This window comes from Macaca thibetana, chromosome 15 (assembly GCF_024542745.1).
Source record: "Macaca thibetana thibetana isolate TM-01 chromosome 15, ASM2454274v1, whole genome shotgun sequence".
Lineage (NCBI taxonomy): Eukaryota > Metazoa > Chordata > Mammalia > Primates > Cercopithecidae > Macaca > Macaca thibetana.
The window spans coordinates 85,021,320-85,048,171 of record NC_065592.1 but is presented as its reverse complement, the minus strand read 5'-3'; the positions used below and the strand labels follow the sequence as shown (position 1 = coordinate 85,048,171).

At 36.9% G+C, this 26,852-nt stretch overlaps 3 protein-coding genes across 3 annotated transcripts in view; 1 reads left to right on the top strand and 2 right to left on the bottom strand.

Annotated features, from left to right (window-relative positions):
- The window catches only part of TMC1 (transmembrane channel like 1), a 178,196-nt gene extending 169,714 nt beyond the window's left edge, over window positions 1-8,482 (bottom strand). Inside the window, exons 1-2 of the mRNA XM_050760710.1 lie at window positions 8,429-8,482; window positions 1,185-1,263 (exon numbers count right to left, since the gene is read on the bottom strand). Coding sequence (XP_050616667.1) covers window positions 1,185-1,263; window positions 8,429-8,482 — 133 coding nt within the window. The remainder of the gene's footprint in view (window positions 1-1,184; window positions 1,264-8,428) is intronic.
- ANXA1 (annexin A1) overlaps window positions 1-26,852 on the bottom strand; it is an 897,109-nt gene that overhangs the window by 510,668 nt on the left and 359,589 nt on the right. The window lies entirely within an intron of this gene.
- On the top strand, window positions 8,419-8,831 carry LOC126937476 (40S ribosomal protein S20-like). Its single transcript, XM_050760934.1, has one exon. It carries the CDS (start codon window positions 8,481-8,483, stop codon window positions 8,829-8,831), a length of 351 nt encoding a protein of 116 aa, XP_050616891.1. The 5' UTR covers window positions 8,419-8,480.

The following is a 26,852-nucleotide window of genomic DNA, read 5'->3' as shown; positions in this document are numbered from 1 at the left end:
GTGGAGGTGGAAGATAGTGATACTGATGATCCAGACCCTGTGTAGGCCTAGGGTAATGCGTTTGTGTCTTCATTTAAATTAAAAAGTTTAAGGGGAAAAAATAAAAATAGAAAGCACTTATAGAATAAGTATATAAAGAAAATATGTTTGTACAGTTGTACAAAGTGTGTTTTATGCTGTTATAAAAGAGTTAAAAGTTCAAAAAAATTAAAAACTTTAAAAAGTAAAAAATTTATAGTAAGCTAAGGTTAATTTGTTATCAAAAAGAGAAAAATATTTTAATAAACTTAGTATACTCTAAGTATATGGTGTTTATAAAGTCTACACTGAAACCACCTTTGCAAACATTATAACAGGGACAAAATTATGACAGTGAAAGAGATCTGACCTAACAAATTCCATCTTGATTCTAACCTCCAAGCTGCCCTTGTCCATTCCTGGGGATAGGTTCAACTAACTTTGGGAGGAACTTAGTTTATAGTTTAACTTTGAAACAAAGATGATAACAGCCCTTTCCTTAAATAAACCCCCTTCTTTCCTGGGGACTAGACTTTGTAGGACTAACAAATTAGCCACGAGATCTGCAACTCCCCCAATTACTCCTGCAAATAACATCACTATTATAGAACGTAAGATTGGTCTTTTGAGATGTCTTTTCAGGTTTTTGCATTTCTGATAATTGGTGGTCCCACCTGGACCCACCAACCAGTCCTGTGGCCCCACCAAGAAGCAGATTCTAACACCTCCACTAAGCAGGAAGTAAGAAAAGGAGTGGACTTGAGAAATGCACGAGGACCATTTTCCACACCCCTATGATTGTATCTCCAACCAGTCAGCAGCACCATTCCCTGGCCCTTCAAGCTATCCTTGAAAAACACTACCTTCCGAATTTTCAGGGAGACTGATTTGAGTAATAAAACTCCAGTCTCCCATTCAGCTGGCTCTGTATGAATTAAACTCTTTCTCTACTGCAATTCCTGGTTCTTGATAAATTGGCTCTATCCAGGCAGCAGGCAAAATGAACCCATTGGGTGGTTACAAGAACATATCCCAGTTGTTAAGCAATGCATGACTGAATTTACTAAGTCTTAACTCTTGTTGTGGCAATAGGGATCTATGATATAAAAAGTTAGCCATATCCTTGCTTCCCAAGATTTTCTAGTATTATCATTGAGATAACTTACATCCTGAAATTTCTGGAGGAATGCTGATTACAAGTGTTTTATGGCTAAGATACATTGTTACAGAATTTTTCATTTTTTTCTTAAAAAAGCAACAAAAGTTTGAATTTATTGCTTATTAATTAACGAGCACACTTTTTTCAAATCATTTGAAAAACACAAAACAAAAAGCTTTAAATGCTATTAAACATCAAAACATAAAAGATGAGATCTGATAGATGCAAAAACTTCCTAAAGAGACAGAATGGCTCCCAGGGCAGAATAAGTAGCCAAAATGATGGTATTGATACACTTAAGGAAAAAGAGACCAGGCGCAGTGGCTCACACCTATAATCCCAGTACTCTGGGAGGCTGAGGCCAGTGGACCACATGAGGTCAGGAGTTCAAGACCAGCCTGGCCAACATGGTGAAACCCTGTCTCTACTAAAAATGCAAAAAAAAAAAAAAAAAAATAGCTGAGTGTGGTGGCACACATCTCTGATCCTAGCTACTCAGGAGGTTGAGGCAGAAGAATCGCTGGGACCAGGGAGGTGGAAGTTGCAGTGAGTACTTCAGCCTGGGTGACAGAGCAAGACTCTATCTCAAAAAAAGAAAGGAAGAAAGGAAGAAAAGAAAGGAAGGAAGGAAGGAAGGAAGGAAGGAAGGAAGGAAGGAAGGAAGGAAGGAAGGAAGGAAGGAAGGAAAGAAAGAAGAAGAAAGAAAGAAAGAAAGAAAGAAAGAAAGAAAGAAAGAAAGAAAGAAAGAAAGAAAGAAAGAAAGAAAGAAAGAAAGAAAGAGAAAGAAAGGAAGGAAGGAAGAAAGAAAGAAGAAAGAAAGAAAGAAAGAAGAAAGAAAGAAGAAAAGAAAAAGAAAATGTGTCAAAGGAGATGTAGTGGTTGGAAAGGGAAGCACAGGAAATGGCAAGTGAAAGAGGATACCATGTTAGTGCTTATTAAATGTTACCCAGGGGCAAGAGATCCAGATCCTGGGGAAGTCCTTCCAATGTTTTTGCTTCTATTGGCAAAACTAGAATGTTCTATCAGACCTAGCCGAACCTATCCCTCAAGTCTGCCAACCTGTTCTGCTCTTGATCAAGGGCTCTCCAAGCAATGTTTGCATCATAATCTGGTTCCCCCATGTAGACTTTCTGTAGGCCAATAATTTGCTAGTCAGCAGACACAAACCAGCTGTGAGTTTAGCAACTAGCCAACTGACCACAACAAACTCACCTCATCGTTGGACTTTGTCAGATTTGCAACCTAACAAAATGTAATTTAATTTCAAAAATTTGTTTTAAAACTTATTAAAGGAAACTCAAAATTGAGAAAAAATTATCTGGCCAAGTGTTTCAATATTTAGTCTGGAAAAAAGTGGTCAGTAGTCACATAAGGAACATAAATAACAACTCCACACCAAAGCACTTGGAGATGAGTCACATGTAACTGGTGCATACTTAATACCACAGAAGTATGAAAAGGAGAAATTATGTCTTACTAAGGAAATCCAGGAAAGCATCACAGAGGAAGCAGTAATCAAGTGAGGCTTGAAGAATGAGCAGAGTGATGATAAGCAGAGACCTAGAGAGGCTGAGGTGATTTCTCCAGTCAAATAAAATGTAGAAGGTGGAAAATGTGCTGGGCACGCAGGCACACAGGTTAGATGTGGACTTAAAGTAAAACTAAGTTTAAATGGTAGAAGAAGATGACACAGCAGCTTGGGAAGTATAAATGTCACATGGCAGCAATGCCAAACCATCTAATCTTTATAATAAGGAGGAAACGTCATGGAGTGAGACTCTAGGAATTAGGCAAGGCTACAAAATTTTATCCATGGCTGAAAACTGAAAAGCATACTTTTAACTCCATTGACATTCTTTTTGTTTGTTTGTTTGTTTTTGAGATGGAGTCACGCTCTGTCGCCCAGGCTGGAGTGCAGTGGCACGAACTTGGCTCACTGCAACCTCGGTCTCCCAGGTTCAAGCGATTCTCCTGCCTCGGCCTCCCAAGTAGATGGGACTACAGGTACTTGCCACCATGCATGGCTAATTTTTTGTATTTTTCTAGTAGAGACGGGGTTTAACTGTGTTAGCCAGGATCGTCTCGATCTCCTGACCTCGTGATCCGCCCGCCTCAGCCTCCCATACATTCTTATATAAAGTATTGATAATTTCCATCCAAATACTTGGATGAATGCAAACTAAAATGAAAAGTGAAGGACAAGGGCTTGAGAGTCCTGGAACCTGGATAAGAAAGGCATTATTGTAATATGGGAAGCCACAGGAGGATACGAACTTGGGATAATTCATAATTTTGACTGGGTCTTCCAAGCATCTCCTGCACAGTTCAGGAGATATTTTTGCAAGAAGAGCCTTGTCTATTCATACTGCCATAAAGATATGAAAATCTAGAATACATCTATTTTCTACTAATTCGGTAGAAGGTTATTATGACCAAGATGTATCTATATGCAAAATCTTATATGTGCAGTCTGAGAAACTCTGGAATGCTCTGAAAAAATTTTTGTGCATTTGGAGGAGTTGGAACAGATGTAGAAAGACAAGAAAACTCCTCTCTTCTTTGAATCAAAAATAAAAGGTTATTTTTTTCAAAGGCAGATAGAATTGAAGGAGAAAATGCTATTGTATTGCTCATTGCCTCTCAAAAACCCATTGTTTAAGAACTGGACAGCTGACCTGAATGTAAAGTTCAAGGAAAAGGAAATATATTTGAGGTACAGAATTCAATTTCTCAAAATCACCATGTGTGAAGCCTCAAGCTAGTTGCAAATTTAACTTGCATACAATATTGTCCATGAAGTGAAAAAGCAGAAAAAAAAAAAAAAAAATAGCCATTGTCGCTGGGAAGTCTGTTTAATTGTTCACTACCCAGGAAGTGTCATGGTGCTTCATAAATGAGGGAGCCATATTCAGTTCAGACTTTAAGCAAACGAGAACATTAACATCAAGGGGGTATGAAGCCACTTCAATCCACACAGTACATTGATGATCTTCCTCCTCAAGGAGAAGGACAGGCAGGAGGAATAAGATAGACCATTAACACTCAGTGGTAGAAAATGATGTCGTATTATGCAGTCATTCTCAGAGTTAGAAAGCAATGATTTCGAACTCTGTCATCAGCGGTTAAGGCCCAGGAATCACAAATAGAAACCCCAACTAACATCAGATCATGAGCAGAACAGAGTGCACAAAAGAGTGGATTAGCTGCCCCATTAGAAATTCTTCAGTTCTTTTGCTTAAAGGTTCTCATGAGTTACCTTAAGAGGAGGAACTAGATATCTTAATAAAACCTGCTATGTGCCCTACTAACTCTAATTATAGAGACTATATCTAAAAAAAAAAAAAAAAAAAAAAGAAAAAAAAAGAGAAAGAAAAAAGAAAATGTGTCAAAGGAGATATAGTGGTTGGAAAAGGAAGCACAGGAAATGGCAAGTGAAAGAGGAGTTAATTATAGTTCAGTTCAATACCTGAAGGATATTTGTTTAAAGAGTAAACAAACTCCACATGGCTTTTGTTTGTTTTTTGTCTGTTTTTGGACACAGGGTCACACACGGTCTTGCTCTGTTGCCCAGGCTGGAGTGCAGGGGTGCAATTTTGACTCACCACAACCTCCGCCTCCCAGGTTCAAGTGATTCTCATGCTTCACCCACCCCAGTAGCTGGGACTACAGGCACAGGCCACCACATCTGACTAATTTTTTATTTTTAGTAGAGATGGGGTTTCACCATGTTGGCCAGGCTGGTCTTGAACTCCTGGCCTCAAATAATCTGCCCACCTTGGCCTCCCAAAGTTCTGGGATTATAGGCATGAACCACTGCTCCCGTCCCAAAGTCCATCTTTTAATCTGGCTCCATTGAATTTCACTTTTCCAACCCTGGATAACATAGCAGGAGATCCTGTAGCTTTCTTGTTATTTTCAGTTGTAGGAACCACCTCATTTTGAGAATTTAGATTCATTTTCAGGTGTTCAAATATCCAGTCCAGTCTATATTAAAACTGTAATCTCACATCCTATTCCAAGCTTCTCTCCTCTACCTCCTCATGCCAGGAACTGAGGCTTGGAGACCTAAGGGTGGAAGTGAACATAGGCATCTTTTTGACCACTTCTTCTGATTTATGTTTCTTTCTCCACTCATCATGAGGCTTCTGGAACACATGTTGTCTGGGTTAATAGAGTAAATATTAGAAGAAGAGCAAAAAGTTAAGCATTTTTGCTCACACTATATGGCCACCATGTCCTTGTGCTAGCATCTGTGGCTATTGCCTGGAAAAACTTCTAAATTCTTCAGAACCACTCCCTTTTTCCTTGAGGGAATCTTCACTCTGATTTCTTGCCTTAGATTACATATTTTCCTGAAGGCGTTTTGTAACACCCCAACAGTTCATCCCATCAGCTCCTTCTGTGTCTGTAAGACCCTCACCCTAGCAAGCACCCTTCTTGGGAGAGTAATCATCAGAGTTTCTGAATCTCTCTTACTTATTATTGCATGTCCTTGGCTCAGAAGGGATACATGAATTCTTGCCTTTGAAAAAATAACAAAAATGTAAGAAGCTGTTTTCAATAATTCTGTTCTACAAAAACATATTCCTATGCATAGGTACTACATGTTATACACATTTAGCAAAAGTTGTCTAGGATAGAGAGTTAAAAATTAGCTAGAAAGAAGGAAGGAAGAAAAGAGTTAAGGAATAGAAGCTAATTTATGCAACTCTACCTGTGTGTCAGGGCCTGCACTGCAAAACAGGTATTATCTCCATTTTGTAGATGAGTAAGTTAGACTAAAAGAGATGAAATGTGGCCGGGCGCGGTGGCTCACGCCTGTAATCCCAACACTTCGGGAGGCAGAGACGGGTGGATCACGAGGTCAGGAGATCGAGACCATCCTGGCTAAAATGGTGAAACCCCGTCCTTACTAAAAATACAGAAAAACTACCCGGGCATGGTGGCAGGTGCCTGTAGTCCCAGCAACTAGGGAGGCTGAGGCAGGAGAATGGCGTGAACCCGGGAGGCGGAGCTTGCAGTGAGCCTAGATCTCGCCACTGCACTCCAGCCTGGGTGACAGAGCGAGACTCCGTCTCAAAAAAAAAAAAAAAAAGAGATGTTTAGTTATAGTGAACAACCATAGTTTTTTTGTTTTTTTGTTTTTTGTTTTTTATTAAGACAGAGTCTCACCCTGTCACCCAGGTGAAAAAGTACATAGTATATATTGCCTCTACAATTCAACTGATACTTTATATCCTGCACCCAAATATTTTTCTTACTGTGGTCCTATACTACCTTTTAATTTTTCTAAGTATTTTTTCCATCTGCCCAAATAGATTATGAGCTTCTCAAGGAGTGTTTATTACACTTTTTGTTGTATTCAGTAATCAACATATATTGAATATTGTGTTAAACCCATTAAAATTTAAAGTACACAGCTTGTTCAAACACAAGGGGCTATGAGGATAATTTCATCACTGTGCTTGTAGATATGAATCTGTATTGATGGGAACTGACTTTTCCCCATACCACAGCCTGAACAGGAGGAAGAATTCTCATATACTAATATGAAATATTTAAATTAGTACTAAAAATTAGTTTCCTAATTGAAACAACTGTTAAACTATGGACTGTGTCATGGCCGATTTGGCAGGGGAGCTTAAGAGATTCAGCTTCTGCCTAGCGATACTTTTCATTGTCTGGGACAATTTTGGTTTGGATTCTTTTAATTTTGTCTTATTGTAAAGTTATGGACTTTACAACCCTTCTTCTAGTCTTTCCAAGACCTATAAAGACATCAGACAAAAGCAGAATTTCATCTTTCTTTTCCCATTATAACATACCATATGGATACACCCAAGACTTATACATATTGTCATATGGAACTCAGATACTAAAAATCTATTATCTTTGGCAAAAACCAGAACTGGGAGAACCACCCCAAAACTGAAAAATATGTTTTGAAGATATTCTCATTTACCTGTTTACATCATGTAAAATTATGATAACTAAAGGGAATCCTCAAATAATTAAGTAAAAACATCTCATTAAAAAACAGTATTGGAATTCTGCTCCCAGCCACAATCCACTAACTAGGAATGCATTTACCTTCTTACCTTAAGCAACTAGAAAGTCAGACAAAATATATGAAACATCTTTCTTCACACATTGTTCAATAGACAGCCCGAGACAGTGATCTCTGAAAGGGAAGGAAATGAGATGACCCCTGATGTTGCCTGATCTTTTCGCCTGAGAAGAGTTTCCAGGCTGCAACAAAGGCAGGGGAAACCCAAACAGTGGCTTGTGGTCTCACTGAGTTGAGGAGACATAGTGCTGATTTCAGGGAGTTTCACACACTTAGAATTTGTGGGATAGAATAACAGAAACGAGTGACACACAGAGAGCTCTGGAGATCTTTGAATCCTTTCAAACTTTGGCTGAACACTGCTGTATGCATGGATGTGTGGTAACTACTAAGGCCAGGGAAAGAACTATCAGAAAGGAGTACGCAGAACAGTGTCCAGACCTTACAAGAATCAGGAATAGCTTAGGCTGTCAACCAGTCAAAGGAGAAAGACCTCCTATCTCACAGAACGTGAGACCCTTCAGAGGGCTATTTCCTAGATCAAAGTAGCCCTGCTCTGAACTCACCCTAACGAATCTTAAAAGCAAAACTCAAAAGCCATCCAGCTAATTCCAAGAAACTTATCTGCATCCCACGGGGGAAAAAAAAAGAAATCCGACAATATTTAAAGGAATACAGAAAAATCCAGGACACAAAAATGTAAAATTCATCATGTCCAATTGTAAATGAAGTTTACTTTTATAAATTTATTTTGATAAAAAAAAAATTACCAAGTAAGCAAAGTAGGGAAAATATTGCCTTCCAACCAGAATAGTAATCAAATCAATCAACAGAAATAGATCTAGTAATTTCATAGATGATAGAATTAGCAGATAGCAACAGTAAAACAATTGTTATAAGTATACCCCAAATGTTTAAGACGATGAGAAAAACAAAAAACGTTGTCAAATACAAATCAAACTCTGCAGCTAGAAAATACAATATTTGAAATGAGAAACATACTGGATAGGATAAACTTTAGATTAGATATTGGCCCAAAAAAAGACCACCAAACTTGAAGACAGATTTTACCCAAAGTGAAACAGAAGGAAATTAAGATTTTAAAACATGAAACACCTCTTTGAGGAAGACGTGGTCGTAGGTGGTGCGGAGCTCCGATCCGCCCACACCTGCTCCTGACTCACCGCTGTTAGCTCTCGCCGCCGAAGAAGTCGGTCAGGAAGCCACGCAGCAGCCATGGCTTTTAAGGATACTGGAAAAACAACCATGGAGCAGGAGTTGGCAATTCACCGAATTCGAATCACTCTAACAAGCTGCAACGTAAAATCCCTGGAGAAGGTGGGTGCTGACTTGATCAGAGGAGCAAAGGAAAAGAATCTCAAAGTGAAAAGACCAGTTCGAATACCTACTAATCACTACAAGAAAAAAAGCCCATGTGGTGAAGGTTCTAAGTCATGGGATCGTTTCCAGATGAGAATCCACAAGAGACTCATTGACTTGTACAGCCCGTCTGAGATTATTAAGCAGATTACTTCCATCAGTATTGAGCCAGGAGTTGAGATGGAAGTCACCATTGTAGACGTTTAAGTCAACTATTTTAATAAATTGATTACTAGTTGGAAACTTAAAAAAAAAAAAAAAAAGAAACAAACATCAGTAATCTTTTGAATGATATTAAGAAGTCTAGGATATTTGTAATTGGAGTCTCAGAAGGGAGGGTCAGAAAAAAATGAGAAAATATGCACAAAGATAAGAATGGTCACAGACTACTCATCAGAAACTATGGAAGACAGAAATCCTTAAAGCACTGAAAAGGGACTAGCAACCTGTAATTGTACGTACTGTATTAGTCCATTCTCATGCTGCTATGAAGAAATACACGAGACTGGGTAATTTATAAAGGAAAGAGGTTTAATTGACTCACAGTTCAGCATGGCTGGGGAGACCTCAGGAAACTTACAATCATGGCAGAAGGTGAAGGGGAAACAGGCACCTTCTTCACAAGGTGGCAGAAAGGAGAAGTGCAAGCAGGTGAAATGCCAGATGCTTATAAAACCATCGGATCTCATGAGACACACTCATTATTAGGAGAACAGCACAGGAGGAATGGTCTTCATGATCCAATTACCTCCACCTGGTCCCCCACCTTGACACGGGGATCATGTCCCCATGACATGGGGATCATGGGGATTACAATTCAAAGTGAGATTTGGATGGAGACATGGAACCAAACCTTATCATATGTCCATCAAAAAACTTCTTTCAAAAATTAACTAAAGGCTTTTTCAGACATACAAAAGTTCAGAGAACCATTGCCAACAGATCTGTGCTACAAAAAAATACTAAAGGTAGTTACTCAGGCAGAAGGAAAATTATACCAGATAGAAATTTGGATCTGAAATATGGAAGAAAAAAAAATAAAAATGGCAAATAAATGAAAAAATATGAAAGACTTTTTTCTTATTTTTAAAAAATCTCTTTTTAAGATAATTTAATATTTAAACCAAAAGTAATAATGATAGATTATAGAGTTTCTAGTATATATGGAATAAAATGCATGAAAACAATAGCACCAAGTACAGGATGGGGAACTGATATTTTTACCACTGTAAGGTTTCTAAAACATACGTAAGGGATATACCATTATTTGATGATAGACTGTGATAAGTTAAAGATTTATATTGTAAACCCACTAAAATGGAACAACAAAAAATTTATAGATAATATCCCAGTAGTGAAGATAGAATAAAATAAAAAATACTTAATCTAAAGGAAGAAAAGAGAATGAAGAATGAAGAATAGATGGAGACAAAAGAAGATATAAAAACATGTTAAACATCATTAGTCATTAGAGAAATTCAAACTAAAACCACAATGAAGTACCACTACACATCTTCTCAAAAGGCTAAAATCTAAAAGATTCACTCTTAATTCCAGGTTTTGATGAGGATGAGGATCAACTGGAAATCTCATATGCTGCTGGTGAAAATGCAAAATTATATATTGCTACTTTGGAAAATCATTTGGCAGTTTCTTATGAAGGTAATCAAACACTTACCATACAACCCAGCAATTCCAATCCAAACATTCACACAAATTCTATTCAAATGTTCATAGCAGCTTTATTCGTAACAGCCCCAAATATAAAACAACTGGAATGTCCATTCACAAACAAATGGATAAACTGTGAACCATGTATACGATAGAATACTACTCAGCAATAAAAAGAAACAAATTATTGATATACCCAGCAATGTGGATGAATCTTTTTTTTCTCATTTCATACATTTTTGTTAAGCATTCTTTTTATTTTATTTTATTTTTTTATTATTATACTTTAAGTTCTAGGGTACATGTGCATAACATACAGGTTTGTTACATATGTATACTTGTGCCATGTTGGTGTGCCGCACCCATCAACTCGTCAGGACCCATCAACTCATCATTTACATCAGGTATAACTCCCAGTGCAATCCCTCCCCCCTCCCCCCTCCCTATAATAGGCCCCGGTGTGTGATGTTCCCCTTCCCAAGTCCAAGTGATCTCATTGTTCAGTTCCCACCTATGAGTGAGAACATGCAGTGTTTGGTTTTGTGTTCTTGTGATAGTTTGCTGAGAATGATGGTTTCCAGCTGCATCCATGTCCCTACAAAGGACACAAACTCATCCTTTTTTATGGCTGCATAGTATTCCATGGTGTATATGTGCCGCATTTTCTTGTGGATGAATCTTAAAAGCACCATACTAAATGTAAGAAGCCAGGCACGAAACAGTACTTACTGTGCATTTCCATTAAAACGAAATTCTAGAATATGCAAACTAATCTACACTGACAAAAAGCAGACTAGCAATTGCTTGGGTCTAGAGGTAGAATATATGGGTGGTGGGGTGTAGAGACGGAGGGAATGTGTGGATTTATTCCAAGAAGGCATGAGGAAACATTTTGAGGCGGCGGAAATCTTTATCATGATTTTTATAATGCATATACATTTGTCAAAACTTGTCAAATTGTCATTTTAAATGTACATAGTATATTGTGCCTAAAGTATACTAAGGCTGATTTTTAAAGTGGGATGAAAGAAAGGGAAATAAAGGAGTATCAACATTTTATCAGTCAAAGGAATAGCATAATGCTTTTGAGATTCATCCACATTGTTAGATGTATCAATAATTTGTTTCTTTTTGTTGTTGAATAGTATCCTATGGTATGTAAGTTTCACAGGTTTTTTGTGTGTGTCTATTCACCTGTTGATGTTCATCAGTCATTACTGACGAACATTTCAAACCCAAGGAGTGCTGCCACTTCAGAGGAATCCTGAAAGCACAAACCAGGTTAGGAACAAATGTGTCAATGTTCCTAATTTTCATAGGCTTTCTATAGCTTGCATAGCAATGTGCCTGACTCTGGTTTTGTTTCAATAATTGTTCTGTACTTCCCCCAAACACATTAATCTATAAACGCTTTGAGAGAAGGGACTCTGTCACATCACCTTCTTCCCAGAGCACTTAAAAAGAACAAAACAAGGCTGAGTGCAGTGGCTCATGCCTGTAATCCCAGCACTTCGGGAGGCTGAGATGCACAGATCACCTGAGGTCGGGAGTTCGAGACCAGCCTGACCTACATGGAGAAACCCCATCTCTACTAAAAATACAAAATTAGCCAGCCGTGGTGGCACGTGCCTGTAATCCCAGCTACTCAGGAGGCTGAGGCAGGAGAATCGCTTGAACCCAGGAGGCGGAGGTTGCAGTGAGCCAAGATTACGCCATTGCACTCCAGCCTGGGCAACAAGAGCGAAACTCCATCTCAAAAAAAAAAAAAAAAGGAAGGAAAAAACAAATTGTTTGCTGAATGAGCTGTGATCAGATGAATAAATGAGTTAATAAAGTGAATTTCTATGAGAATTTATAATCCCAACACATTGATATATAAACTATTTATTTATTGTAGGAAATGCTATCTATTAATCTTTATATATAGTAAAACATTATTCAAGTACCACAAATGTATAACTTTGAAGAATTTGTACAAGGCTTACCTTCGTATTGTTGAAAAAAAAATTTATATGGCCAAAGAGAGTATAGCAACATGGTGATGATTGCCACCTTTATTTTGTATGTCAATTCAAAGTTTAGAAATGGCTTTCACAAGCATTATCCCAATTAAGTGCTATTTTACCAAGAGGCAGTTTCTACTTAAAAAAAAAAAAAAATCACAGAATCTATTGATACATTGAAGGAAAATTTCAAAGGGCTTTTTCTAGCCAATATGTAGTTAACCTGCTTCAAATTATGATGAGACAAAAACAGAGAAAGCTCTCAATACAATTAAATTTTAAATTACAATTCAGAATTGTCATCATTTGTACAAATGTTCCCGTGGTTGGTCCGCATTGCAGGTTATTTCTTTGCAACACACTAAGGTTCTTAACTGATCCCGCCCTCCCTCTGGTAACTCTCTACTCCCTTAGCTTCTCCTCTCATCTCACTGGCCCATCCTTTTGTTTCTTCCATGGGTTTATCCTCCTCCACCCACCTCTAAACGCTGAAGTTATTCAGGGTGCCATTACTAGCTATCTTCCCTTGTTATTCTATATGCTTTCCCTAGGAAGCCACATGATTTTAAAAACTTTAACTCACAGATAATGACAAAATCAGTATCACCAACATCCACCTCTCTCCTATGCTACAGCAAACATCTTGCAAATAATCAAGCCATATCCCAAACACACCTTTTCTGCTGCCTTCCTGTTTTATTTATTATAATTTCCTTCTACTCAGATATACAAATGGCCCAACAAGCCTATGGAAAAATGTTCAGCATCACTACTTATCAGGGAAATGCAAATCAAAACCACAGTGGGATACCACCTCACTCCTGCAACAATGGTCATAATCAAAAAAAAAAAATGTTGTCGTGAATATGATGAAAAGAGAACACTTTTGCACTGTTGGTGGGAATGTAAAACTAGTACAATTGCTATGGAAAACTGTGGAGATTCCTTAAAGAACTAAAAGTAGATCTACCATTTGATCCAGCAATCCCACTGGGTAGCTACCCAGAGGAAAAGGAGTCATTATGTGAAAAAAATACTTGCACACACATGTTTATAGCAGCACAATTTGCAATTGCAAAAATATGGAACCAGCCCAAATGTCCATCTATCAACAAGTAGATAAAGAAAATGTAGGACATATATATGTACCATGGAATAGTACTTAGCCATAAAAAAGTAATAAAATAATGGCATTCACAGCAACCTGAATAGAATTGGAGACTATTATTCTAAGTGATGCAACTCAGAAATGGAAAACCAAACATCATATGTTCTCACTCATAATTGGGAGCTAAATTATGAGGACCCAAAGGCGTAAGAACGGTACAATGGACTTTGGAGAGTCAAGCAAAAGGGTGGGAAGGGGATGAGGGATAAGAGACTAACATTGGGTATAGAGTACACTGCTCAGGTGATGGGTGCACCAAAATCTCAGAAATCACCACTAAAGAACTTATTCATGTAACCAAACACCACCTGTTCCCCAAAAACTTACTGAAATTTTAAAAATAAAAATAAAAATAATTTCCCTTCTACTTGACTGACCAAGTTAGAAACTTGGGAGTCATTCTTAATACCTTCTTATCCCTCATCTTCTCACATTCAATCTCACCAAATACTAGCATTTCTACATATCAAATGTTTATTTAGAGTTTTTTCTTTCTGTATCAGACAGAGACACCATGTACATCATCCAATTCCCTTGAATGTTTCCTTCCTTTCTATGGCTCTGCCCAAATCCCAGCCCCAACCAAACACTTTCCCTTGAAGTGGCAAGCCTACAGCAGAGTGGACAACCTGCAATCGCAGAGATTTTAGGGCCTGTGCCACTTCCAGATTTGGCTAAAACATCGCACCATGGAGTGTGGGATCTAGGATCTTACAGCAATGCCATGTTGAAGGAACTTGATAACACAACTCAGAAGTGTGTTGTGTTGACTCTCCATGAAGTGAAAACAGCATACAGGAGGTTATCCAGGCAGGTAAATTTGCCTTGCTTCATCTCTTCATGGGCTACCTCCACAGATTTCCTTGTGTTCTGTGCAGAGTATTTCAACAATCTGAGCAATGGACTTGTTCTGTCCCAACTGGATAAAGAAAACGTGATACACATACACACACACACACACACACACACACACACATATATATATACACCGTGAAATACCATGCAGCCATAAAAAAAGAATGAGATTACGTCGTATGTGGAAACATGGATGGAGCTGCAGGACATTATCCTTAGCCAACTAATGTAGAAACAGACAACCAAACACGACGTTCTCATTTATAAGTACGATAATGATAAGCACTTATGAACACAAAGAAGGAAACAACAGACACTGGGGTCTATGTGAGCGGGGAGGATAGGATGACGGAGGAGAGGAGAAAACATAACTACACTATTGGGTTCTGGGCATATATACCTGGGTGATGAAATAATATGCAAAACAAACCCCCATGACACATGTTTACCTATGTAACAAACCTTCATATGTACTCCCAAGCCTAAAATAAAAGTTTCAAAAAAGGCTTATTCTGTCCCTTCATAGCTTGTCGAAAGCCATCATAGCAAGGCATCACTTGTCCTTCCTTTACCTCTAGTCATCACGGTGACTCATCACTGAACATTGTACAGAACCTGGCACATAATGGACACTCAATAATGGAGCTATTGTTATGATACTGTGACATTATGTAAACCACACCAGGCAAGTCTATCATTTTTCTCCATCTTTATGAAGCCCAAGTATTGTCTTAAAAACTACATTTGCTTTGTATTTATTGATTTTTATCCATTTTATTACGTAAAAACCAAACATAATTCTCATATAAAAAGTTTGGAAGAGAATACCCAAATGTTGATAATGATATTTTTGTGGTGGGAGTCTGTATTTCCATCAGTGCATCATTTAGTATATTTTCTCTAAAGTTTACATATTTTCCGCAACAACATATATTACATTCATAATTAAAATAAAACTATTAAACTTTAAAATACCTGCTATGTGAGTGCAATAAGGTTAATAAATGATAAATAATATGCAGCAATAATAAACAGCAGGAATAATCCATTCTAATTTGACTTGCTTAATGAGATGGTTGGCACTTAAGATAGCCTGAGCAGATTTATTACAAGTTTTTGTAAAAATTATTGGGCACTTAAAAAGTTTGCCAACACTATAACTACCTAAAATAGCCTGAGGAACTTGAAGATCCCAGGGTTGAGAAAAATGCTAAGGTCTTGAAATCCACCATCTTCCATAAGATTTGAATCCTGTTCTTACTAATGAAAAACCACCCCACCCTATTAAGAGCTAATATGAAACTTTGGGCCATTTCCAATAGCTTCTTTGGAAAGATGTGTAGAGCCTCATACGAAGTGGTTGTTTTGTTTCTGTTTTTTCAAAAGCAATGGCTTTCTCAATAATGATGTTCTCCAGGTGTTTAAAGTTAATAAAATGAGCATATTAAATAGGATACTACTCAGATTCCCAAGATACGGGCCTGAAGCTGGATGGCTTTACTAGATTATCTCTAAATGAGGTCTCTGTTTCCACTTTCCATTTCTAAGATTAAATAAGCAAGCTAACAAAATGACTGATAGCGAGATTATCTGGACTAGACAGTCTATACAGAAAAGCAAATGTGTGTGTTCAGGTTTTTCCTATTTGAAAATTCTGCCAGTTTGTCTTTAGGAAACCGAAATGTTGTTGAAAATAGATCCAAGTGTAAGCTACATAAATGTCACAGAATGACTGATGAATGAACATGCCACACATTATCCATGTAGTACTGAAAATGCACCCTATGGCAAGTCACAGCAAGCAAAAATGTGTTTTATCACATTGCTCATTCCTTCACATAAATATCCTACAACAATAGGGTTTGATGTCTCCTTTCTCTGCTATCCCTGCCTTTACCTGCTTCCTCTTCTTCTCAACTTTACTTAATTTAGAACTTTGCTTAATTCATAAACGGAAGTAGAACAAGTCCTCTTTCAAAAGCTGTCTCACACACCAATCTGACAATAGGTCACTGCTGTGGAATAAAGCCCGCGTTTGAGTTGCTATGCTGAAATCTCAGTGCATTTTCCTATCCTCCATTGTCTTCCTGAATGAAAGCAAGGTCAGTTTTAGCACTTACCAGTTGGTGAAATCATTCATCCATAAAAGAGAAGAAGGTGGAGAGATATTAAATCCTTCTCAATTTCTCAGAAAACAAAGGGAAACTACCCACAGGAAAAAAAAAAAAAAATGAAAGAGGGAAAACCCCAAAAGAGGGAACAAAAATTGTAAAACAAACTTCTCAAAGTTTTCAAATACCTTTATACCTCTCAGAAAGACATAGTGTCCTACAGACAGTCTCGATTTTGTAAATACCTTTTTTGGGTGGCATGCTGGGGGTGTCCTGTCAGAAGGTCTCAGTGGCTGGCTGGTTTGGAGAGGGATTGCAGGATGAAGGGACAAATATTTCAGGTTTGATCTAGCACATCCACACAGTTCTGCCTGCCACTGAAAGTGCTCCCCTGGTGCCATTTCACCGTCTGAAACTTAAGAAGGTACTAATTTCCTCACCATTAAATTTTCACGAATGTTTAGTTTGCCATTTAAGGGATGGAGTACTCAGGTCAAAGGGGTTGTATTTGGGGCTCATGTCTGGAATAAAACTAAAGTGATCATATAAGTCCTGTTCGGAGCAAAGCTGGCTTCATCCCACTCTGCCTGTGCTTTCCTGCCTCCTTTTTAATGCCTTCCATTCTATGGTTTTATCCTAATTACATATATTGAGAGCAGTGTAAGTGAGTGCACTCTTAGAAAGGTGAGAAACACCAGCCACTAAGTGTGCTTGGTAAATTAAATGGGTTAGTAAAGAAGATACCCCTGCACTTGGCATTTGGGTTTAAGCAGCAAAGCTACAGCACATTCAACATAGCAATCAATTTCCAGTGAGGGGAAACTTGGGGACATAGTATTTATTTTTTCAACTTTTCTGAAAGTAAAACTTGCAATATGAAGAAAGTGCTATTTTTCTGAGGAAGTATAACATTTTTTTTCTTTCTATTGAAACTTCTCATAGGAAGGCAGTGATCTTTGATTTGGAATGATAAAAAAAAGATTTCCATCAGTGAAAAGAAAGGGACAAAAAGCACAAATTGTAATGGTGCAGAAAAGGCTGCCTTTTTGAGAGTAAGCACGCCGGCATTCTCTGGTTACTTGGGTGATAGCAAGCATAGCTGCACTAACCTAGGCAAGAGGAAGCAATGTTTTGAAATGGATCCTGGTGGCACATTTATAGTGGAGCAGTTTTTGACTACACAAATCAATGTGTGCACATACCTGACCCTTCTAGAATATACAGACCAGCCCATAGCCAAGACAGTATGGAGCACACCCTAAATTATGTCTCAAAATAAATCTCTGTAAGGGTGATGTTCACCTGGTTTTTCCCTATTCTAGATACTGGATTTTAACTGAAATAGTAAGACAGAAGACAGTTGATACAAGTATTTACATGTAAAGATATCCAGAGTACTTAATTAACTTGAGGACTTACAAAGAGATGAAGTTTTGTCGCAAATTATTGAATCTGTAATTTAGAGCAAGAACAACATGTAATTTGATTTATATTAACTATAAACATACAAAATAACTCTAAATACTATTATAACAAAAACCATGAGAAAATTAACAAAAGATGTTTTGCAAGACTCATATTCAGAAAATTATGAAAACAATACTAAAGAGACTGAAGACAATTATAAAAGAAGAATAGATGTATTAAATTACATTAAAATAAAAAAAATCTATTCATTAAAAGAGGTTTCAAAGAAAACTAAAAAACATGGTAAGAGATATTTGCCACTGACAGAGCACTTTCTTTTCTCCTTTTTTTTCTTTTCTTTTTTTTTTTTTTTGAAATGGAGTCTCACTCTGTCACCCAGGCTAGAGTGCAGTGGCACGATCTCAGTTCACTGCAACCTCCACCTCCTGGGTTCAAGCAATTCTCCTGCCTCAGCCTCCAGAGAAGCTGGGATTACAGGTACCCACCACCATACCCGGCTAATTTTTGTATTTTCAGCAGAGACGGAGTTTCACCATGTTGGCCAGTTTGGTCTCGAACTCCTGACCTCAGGTAATTCACCCGCCTCAGCCTCCCAAAGTGCTGAGATTACAGGCATTAACCACCATGCCCAGCCCGACAGAACACTTCCTAAAAGATTGATATCAAAAATAAAGAGTTGCTACATTATAACAAGGAAAGGACAAGCACACCTACAGGAAAAAACTGGCAAAAGTTTTGAACAGATACTTCATGTGTTAGGATATAAAATGGCCCATTGGAGGTTGCAGTGAGCCGAGATGGTGCCACTGCACTCCAGCCTGTGGGACAGGGCGAGACTCCACCTCAAAAACAATAAAATAAAATAAAATAAAATAAAATAAAATAAAATAAAATGGCCTGTAACCCAATAAAAGATGATCAAAAACATGAACAGTAATATCATAAAAGAAGGAAAAATATAGCCCATAAACATAAGAAAAAAGGTCCAATCTCTTCTGAGTAAATGGAAATCAAGACCACTACAGGTATGGGTATGCATTTTCATGCATTTTTTCTGGCAAAATTAGTAAGTCTGAAAATAGCAAATGTTGAAGAATGAAGATGATTAGAATCTCTCGTATATGGCTAATAGGAGTATAACTTAGCTACTTTGGAAAACAATCCAGCAATATCCTGTAAAAAGTTGAGCTTTTGCTAAACTATGACTCAGAAAATTTAATACGAAGACTATTACAATAAACTTGCACCTATGTATGAGGTGGCAAATATGATTTATATTAGTAGCACTGTTCATAATGGAATAACAATAACAAAAACTTTGCAAAATATGATCATCGGTATATAGATAATGTAAATCATGCAATAGTCACGAACGTATAAATCATAGACTATAATTTTAGAATATTCACAAAACAGAGTGTGATATAGCAGTAAATGTAAATAACTTGATAAGCTGATTCCAGAGCTTGTATATATGAGAGGACTTCAAAAATTTTGTGGAAAAATATAATTAGAAGATTAAAATGAAAAATATAAACTTTATTTCTCAATATAAGCTCCATCGAGTTTAAGACACTTTTGTAAGCAATGATACCAGCCAAATAGTACATTCCTTAAGAAATGAAGACCCTGGGAATTGAACTATGGAGTCTTTTTTCCATTATTAACTAAGGAAAACTGGGTGCCCTTTAAAGATTATTTTAAGATTAGAAAACAAAAAGTCAGAAGGAACGAAATCAAGACTGTAAGGTGGATGTCTAATGATTTCCCATTGAAACTCTTGCAAAATTGAGCTTGTTTGGTGAGAGCTTGTTTCGTGACAATGAACAGGAACATTGTCACGGTGGAGAAGGACTCTGTGGTGAGGCTTTGCCAGACCTTTTTCTGCTAACGCTTTGACTTTCTCAAAACACTCCCATAATAAAAGATATTATTGTTCTTTGACCCTCCAGAAAGTCAAGAAAAGTGCCTTGAACATCCAAAAAACTGTTGCCATGATCTTTGCTCTTGACTGGTCTGCTCTTACTTTGACTGGGCCACTTCCACCTCTTGGTACCATGGTTTTGATTGTGCTTTGGCTTCAGGGTCATACTGATAAGCCACGTTTCATCTCCTATTACTGTTCTTCTAAGAAATCTTTCTGGGCCTTGATCCCACTTGTTTAAAATTTCTGTCAAAAGCTCTACTCTTGTCCGGAGCTGATCTGGGCACAATGGTTTCGGCACCCATAGAGTGGAAACTTCGGCCAATTTTAATTTTTCAGTCAGAATTGTGTGAACTGAGCCAGTTGAGATGTATATGGTGGTGGCTATTATTTGTGCTGTTAATCATCAGTGCTCTTCAATTAAGACACAAACAAGATGAATTTTTTTCCTATCAATTAATGTGAATGGTCTGCTGCTGTGGGCTTCGACTTCAACATCAAATCATCTGTTCTTAAAATGAGTTATCCATTTGATAATGTGACATTTTCCCTATAAATTTTTCATAAAGCATCTGTGATTTCACCCTTTTCTCACTCAGGTTCACAATAAACTTGATATTTGTTCTTCCTTCAATTTTATCAGAATTCATGTTTTCTAATGGGGGCTGTTTTTAAATTGATGATTTATCCTTTTCAGTGCCTCAAACTAGCTCCTGTTCACACATATTATAACAAGTTAGTACACATTTACTTTGATGCAAAAGAATTTTGAAAATTTTTAAATTCCATAACTTTTTTTCATAATACACATATTCCATGTAGTTTTTGATTAATGCAAATTACTTGGAATAGGAAAATGCAACTTTGAAAAGGAAAAAGGTAGCAGACTTTTATTACCTAACTTTAAGACTTTATCAACTACAGTTATCAGGATAACTATCAGTTACCAAGATATAGAATTATTCTATATCTTGTCTACAGTGATTGTCACACTAATTCACAGGTGTCTGTCAAAACTCATAGAACTGTACACTTAAAGAGTGAATTTATTACATCTGAATTATATCTGAACAAATCTGACTACAAAGAAAAAGTAGAAAACAGTTATCAGGACAGTGTAGCATTGGCATCAACATAGATGAATCACTGGAACAGAAAAGAGAATTCAGAAATAGACTCACACATACATAGTTAAATGATTCACAACAAAGGTAGAAAGACAATTTAGTGGTGAAATTAGTCTTTTCAATAAATAGTGCTGGAACAATCAGTTTTCCACATATTAAAAAAAAATCTTCAATCTGCATCTTATACCATATACAAAAATTAACTCAAAAATGGACCATAGACCCAAATGTAAAACCTAAAACTATAAAACTTCTAGAAGAAAACACATAAGGCTATGGGTTAGGCAGATTTTTTTTAGCTATAACACCAAATGTCCAATCCATAAAAGAAAAAAACCATAAAGTGAACTTTATAAAATTAAGAGCATCTGCTCTTCAAACGACAGCTAGGAGAATGAAAAGACAATCACAGACTGGGAGAAAATATTTGCAAATCTTACATTTGTTAAAGGATTTGTATCCAGAATATATATAGCACTCTCCAAAGTTATTAATAAGAAAACAAACAGTCCAATAAAAAAGTATGAATTATTAAACAGATATTTGACCAAGGAAGATAATGATGGTAAATAAACAAAAGTAAAGACACAACATAACTAGGCACTAGGGAAATGCAAAGTAAAACCACAGTAAGATACCACTACACATTTATTAAAATGGCTAAAATTGCAAGACTGACTATACCAAGGGGGATGGTGAAGAACTAGAACTCTCAGACACTGCTGCCAGGAATGTAAAATGGTACACACTTTGGACAACAATTTGGCAATGTCTTTAAAAGTTAAACATACATCTACCATATGACTTAGCCATTCTACTCTAAGACATTTACCCAAGAGAAATGAAAGCATATGTCCCTATACAGACTTCCACATGAATCTCTGTCGTAGCCAAAACTGGAAATAATGCAATGTCCATTCACAAATGAATAAATTGCAATGTATTCGTGTAATTGAATGCTAATTTGTAATAATACAGAATGAACTATTGATACACACAAAAACTGATATGAATGGAAAAATAATTATGCTGCATGAAAGAAGCCAGACAAAAAAAGAGCACATGCTATATGATTTAATTTACATAAAATTCTAGAAAATGCAGTGACAGAAAGCAGATCAGATGGAAGGAAGGAAGAATAACATAAAGACACAAGAAAACTGAGATATGTTATTACCTTGAATGTGTTGATGGTTTCATTGTGTATACATATGTCAAACTTTTCAAGTTGTAAATGAGTATGTGTAGTTTACTGCATATCAATTTCTTTCCCTCCACAGGGCTGTTTCTCCATGTATATGAGTTTTATCTCAATAGAATATTGAAATACAAGCCATGCATGGGCCCAAATGAGAATATGTTATGAAATAAATATCAAGATTAATCTACTTCTGTACACCTCATACCTAAAAAAGTGGGAAAATAGGAAGGAGAGAAAAAAGGCAGAATAAAAGGAGGAAGGAGTGTAGTACGGAAGGAAAAAAGAAAGGAAGGAAGGAAGGAGGAAAGGAGAAGGAAGGAAAAAAACCTTTGAAAATGAGGTAGAAATTCATGTTGTTATATGTTCCTTTGAAAATGAAAGGAACTCTAACACAAAAATTATCCTTTCTTAATTAAATAAGAAGGACTGCAATTATTTAAAAAGTGTATGTCAAATCCAAGTTCCCTTCAAATGTAATTTAATTTTCTGTTATTTACATTTTAAAATGGGCATAATTTTTTCATATAACAACACGAATAAGTCAAATTATTTGTGTTCAGTGAAAGAAGCCTGTCTCAAAAGACTACATACAGTAGTGTTCCTTTTATTTGACATTTTTGAAAAGGCAAAGCTACAGACAGAAAATTTTTTAGTGATTGTCAGGAGCTAGAAGAATTAACCACAAAGAGGCTTGGGAGAATTTTGGAAGAGGGGAGATAAGAGAATTATTCTATATCTTGTCTACAGTGATTGTCACACTAATGTACAGGTGTTTGTCAAAACTCATAGAACTGTACATAAATTCACAAAAGGGTGAATTTATTACATCTGAACAAATCTGACTACAATGGAAAAGTAGAAAACTGATACTTCTTGGCTTAACCTTGGGCTGTAGTTATTTTTCTCTGCCTATATTGAGTCTTTTCAAAAATTGAATTAATTGACAACATAAAAAATTTAAAAATTTCATACAAATTTTTGGATTTCTGACTTTTCTTTAAAAATATTTGACAAAGCATACCCACATTTTTAGATGGCAATAATCTTCTGTGGCTATTTTAAATAGGCAGCTGTTTCCTCTGCAGGCATGCAGTCAGGCCATACCTGATGGCTTTACTATTTAAGGCATATTGCTTGTCCAATCCCTAGGGATATTTACATTTAAGCTCTTGCCTTAAACTCATGTTAGCTAACACCTTTACTAACATAATCTGTTCCCTAGCCATGAATAAATTTGTCTATAGGAATGAAACAGGAAAAGTGTATGATGACAATAGAACCAGAGGCATAGGGACGACTGGGGTCCTAGTTAGGACACAGATCATAAGAACTTGGAATAGAGAATTTGCAGCTTGAGACTGATACACAGAAAATCACAACTGAGCATCTTAAGGAGAAAATAATCTAGCCAAATTCTGGGTGTTATTTCATCTACCTCGTGAGGGCCTTAACAAAATCTAAGATCTGGGGCCGGGCGCAGAGGCTCACGCCTGTAATCCCAGCGCCTTGGAAGGCCAAGGCAGGCGGATCACGAGGTCAGGAGATCGAGACCATCCTGGCTAACCTGGTGAAACCCCATCTCTACCAAAAATACAAAAAATTAGCCGGGCATGGAGCCGGGCACCTGTAGTCCCAGCTACTGGAAAGGCTGAGGCAGAAGAATGGTGTGAACCCGGGAGGCGGAGCTTACAGTGAGCTGAGATGGTGCCACTGCACTCCAGCCTGGGCGACAGAGCAAGACTCTGTCTCAAAAAAAAAAAAAAAATCCCAAGTAAAAACCATTTTGAGATAAAGGGTAAAGAAAGAGATCAAGACTTGTGGTTCCATTTCCTAAATATTGCCTGATTCTTGACCTACAGCAGGTAAAAGGAGATTGGCATTGGACTAACTATACCTATCTTAAGTGCATGTCCCCATACTTGAAAAGCTTACTGTCATTCAGGCTGCTCACCCCCATGATGATGCCTGAATGGCTTAGATGCCTAAATCAAAAGATGAGTGATGACTACACTGGAGCCTTTCCATCACGATTCTTTACAATAAAGGATTGGTAACCCTAAAATGTATCCTCCACATCACATACTTTTGAGTGCTAAAATGTTAAGTTGGAGAAAACTGGAACAATAGATATTAAACAGGATTCTCACAGGCCAGCTATGATGAGTGGTCATCCTAACTGTATTATCAAACCATAATGCAGTCATCCCATTAGCCTTTAGTAGTACCAATATCCAACATCAGTAAAAACGACAGTCACAAAGACTTTACCAAACATGTATCAAGTGCTTTTTCTGTGCCGAGCACTCTGTTAAGCACTTAATTTAAAAAAAAAAAAAAAAAAATTGGATCTGCAAAACCAGAAATATGCTTTATTAATACTATATATTGGTAGCACGATGCTTTTGAATCAGGCTATGAAATTGGTTCTTTGACCTATTTTAAATTACTGTGATGCAAATTAGGATTAACTTTGGTTGTTGGAGTTGGGGCGTAAGTACTGCCTACAGAATTAAGAAAGACGAACAATGAAAAAATTATGCCCATTTTAAAATGTAAATAACAGAAAATTAAATTACATTTGAAGGGAACTTGGATTTGACATACACTTTTTAAATAATTGCAGTCCTTCTTATTTAATTAAGAAAGGATAATTTTTGTGTTAGAGTTCCTTTCATTTGTTCCTCTATGTATTAGCTAAGAATGCTTATTAAAATAACAAATGTCAGAGTAATTACATTAATTTCAACCATATATTTCACAAGTGACTCTGCCAATGTATCTGAAGACCAGTGATAAAATAATTGTATAGATTACTTCGGGCTTTATATGTATATCCAGATAAAACTTCTCCACAGAAAATCTTTAGAAAACTGTCAAATATAATTTTCCTGTTTCAAAGGATTTTTCCAAGAAATAATTAAGTTTCTAAAAAATCCATGAGTATGTTGCAGTTTTTAAAGACAGTTCCTCTAAAAAATCGAGAGATTAGAAGTAGAGTGCCAAATGTCTTATATTTATTAATTGTGTGGGCCGTGTTTCAAATTATGAAATCTACTTTCTTAAGTCCATGGTTAGCATCTTCTAATATATCTTTCCATACATTATGGAAATTTATATCACACAAATTGCAAATAAATCCCATGAAATATTAGAATAAGTTATAGTGCATTAAAATATCACCAGCATCACTTCTCGGCCTTTTGGCTAAGATCAAGTGTAACATATCACCAGCAGTTAGTTCCCAGTAATGAAATTCATTACACATTTATGTAACTTCACCTATTTCTTGATTATAAAAATAAATGCATACTTATGTTTTTAAAAAAGTAATAATGAGGAAGAAAGCATAAAGGTGAAAGTAAAAATTCCACCTATGGTAGGTTGATAAATTAGTCCCTATTTCTCTATGCTCCTCAGTAAAGCAATAGTTTTCAGAAGTAAATGACTGTTAACTTTTCAATCAAAATTAAAAATAATTGTGCATTAAAATAAACTAAAATGCCACTAATTTGCAGGGAGTGAGAAGGAATAAAGAGATAGAGCAGCATGATTTCTATAAATAAACTCTTGACCGTTCTCAGAAAAATTGGACTTTAGTTCAAAATCTAACACATAGTAGCTCTGTGACCTTTGCCAGTCACCACTAGCCCTCTCCATGGGAGATGACTGAGGGCAGCTTTCTGTCGATTTACTCTCTACACATTTATTTCTCGCTGTTTATGCATTCAGCCAATACTATAGAGAAGACACACATGACAAGTCCTGTCCAAGCAAGGCAATGAACACTATGCTCTGTATTTTTATTGACTCTTTCGAGCTCCTCTGTACAGAATAGGTTCACAAAGAGGTGTGGTTAAAATAAGCAGCAGGCAGGGGGCTGCTGCAATTCAGTGAGCATGAGTGTCGATCGTGCCCCAGACCAGAACAACAGCAGTGGACACTGTGAGAGGTAGACAAGTTCCAGACAGATTTGGAATTTGAATAGTCAAGCCCAGCAGATGAATTGGAAGAGCAGTTGGAGGAGAAAGCCAAGGAAAGGAAGTTTCAAAAATAACTCAAGGGCTTCTAGGTTTCAGTTACTCAGGGAATGAATGCAGACATTGTAGTGTGTGGGGAATGATAGATGATTAACATATAAAGAAATAGATAAAATTTTTATATAGAAAATAAAATAGAGGAGTAATAGGGTAGAGAAGGATTGGGATAGTATGGGCAGCAGGCTGGGGGCGGGAGGAGAGAAAGTATGTTTCAGACAGGAGACCAGCATAGGACCTTCTAAGCTGTCTTTGAGCTCATCTGGAATGAAGGGGATGGTGGTGGGAGGCAGCATGATCAATATCTACACGGCTTCAGGAGAACACCATGAGAACTACAGCAATTCAAGAAATTTCCCTCGGACTCCCCTTTAAAATGTACTAGGCTTCCACTTGTGTGCTAAACTAGTTTATGTTTTAAAAGGACCAACACAATCCAAGATTCCTTATTACTGGAATACTAATTCTCTTGTACTTTTCCAGTTCTGAAGAAATTTGAAGCAACCACATATAAGGATGTGGCTTGAACAACTTAGAATGACTGAAATGTTACCATTGACTTTCTAGGATTCTTTAGTAAAATTATGCATCAAGTTACTTTCAGGCAAACTGTCAAAACACATGTCTGAATTACTCTACCAGATGCTGGACAGAAAATAGACTCTATTTACTACAGTGGGATATCCACGAGATTGTCTTAGTGGTC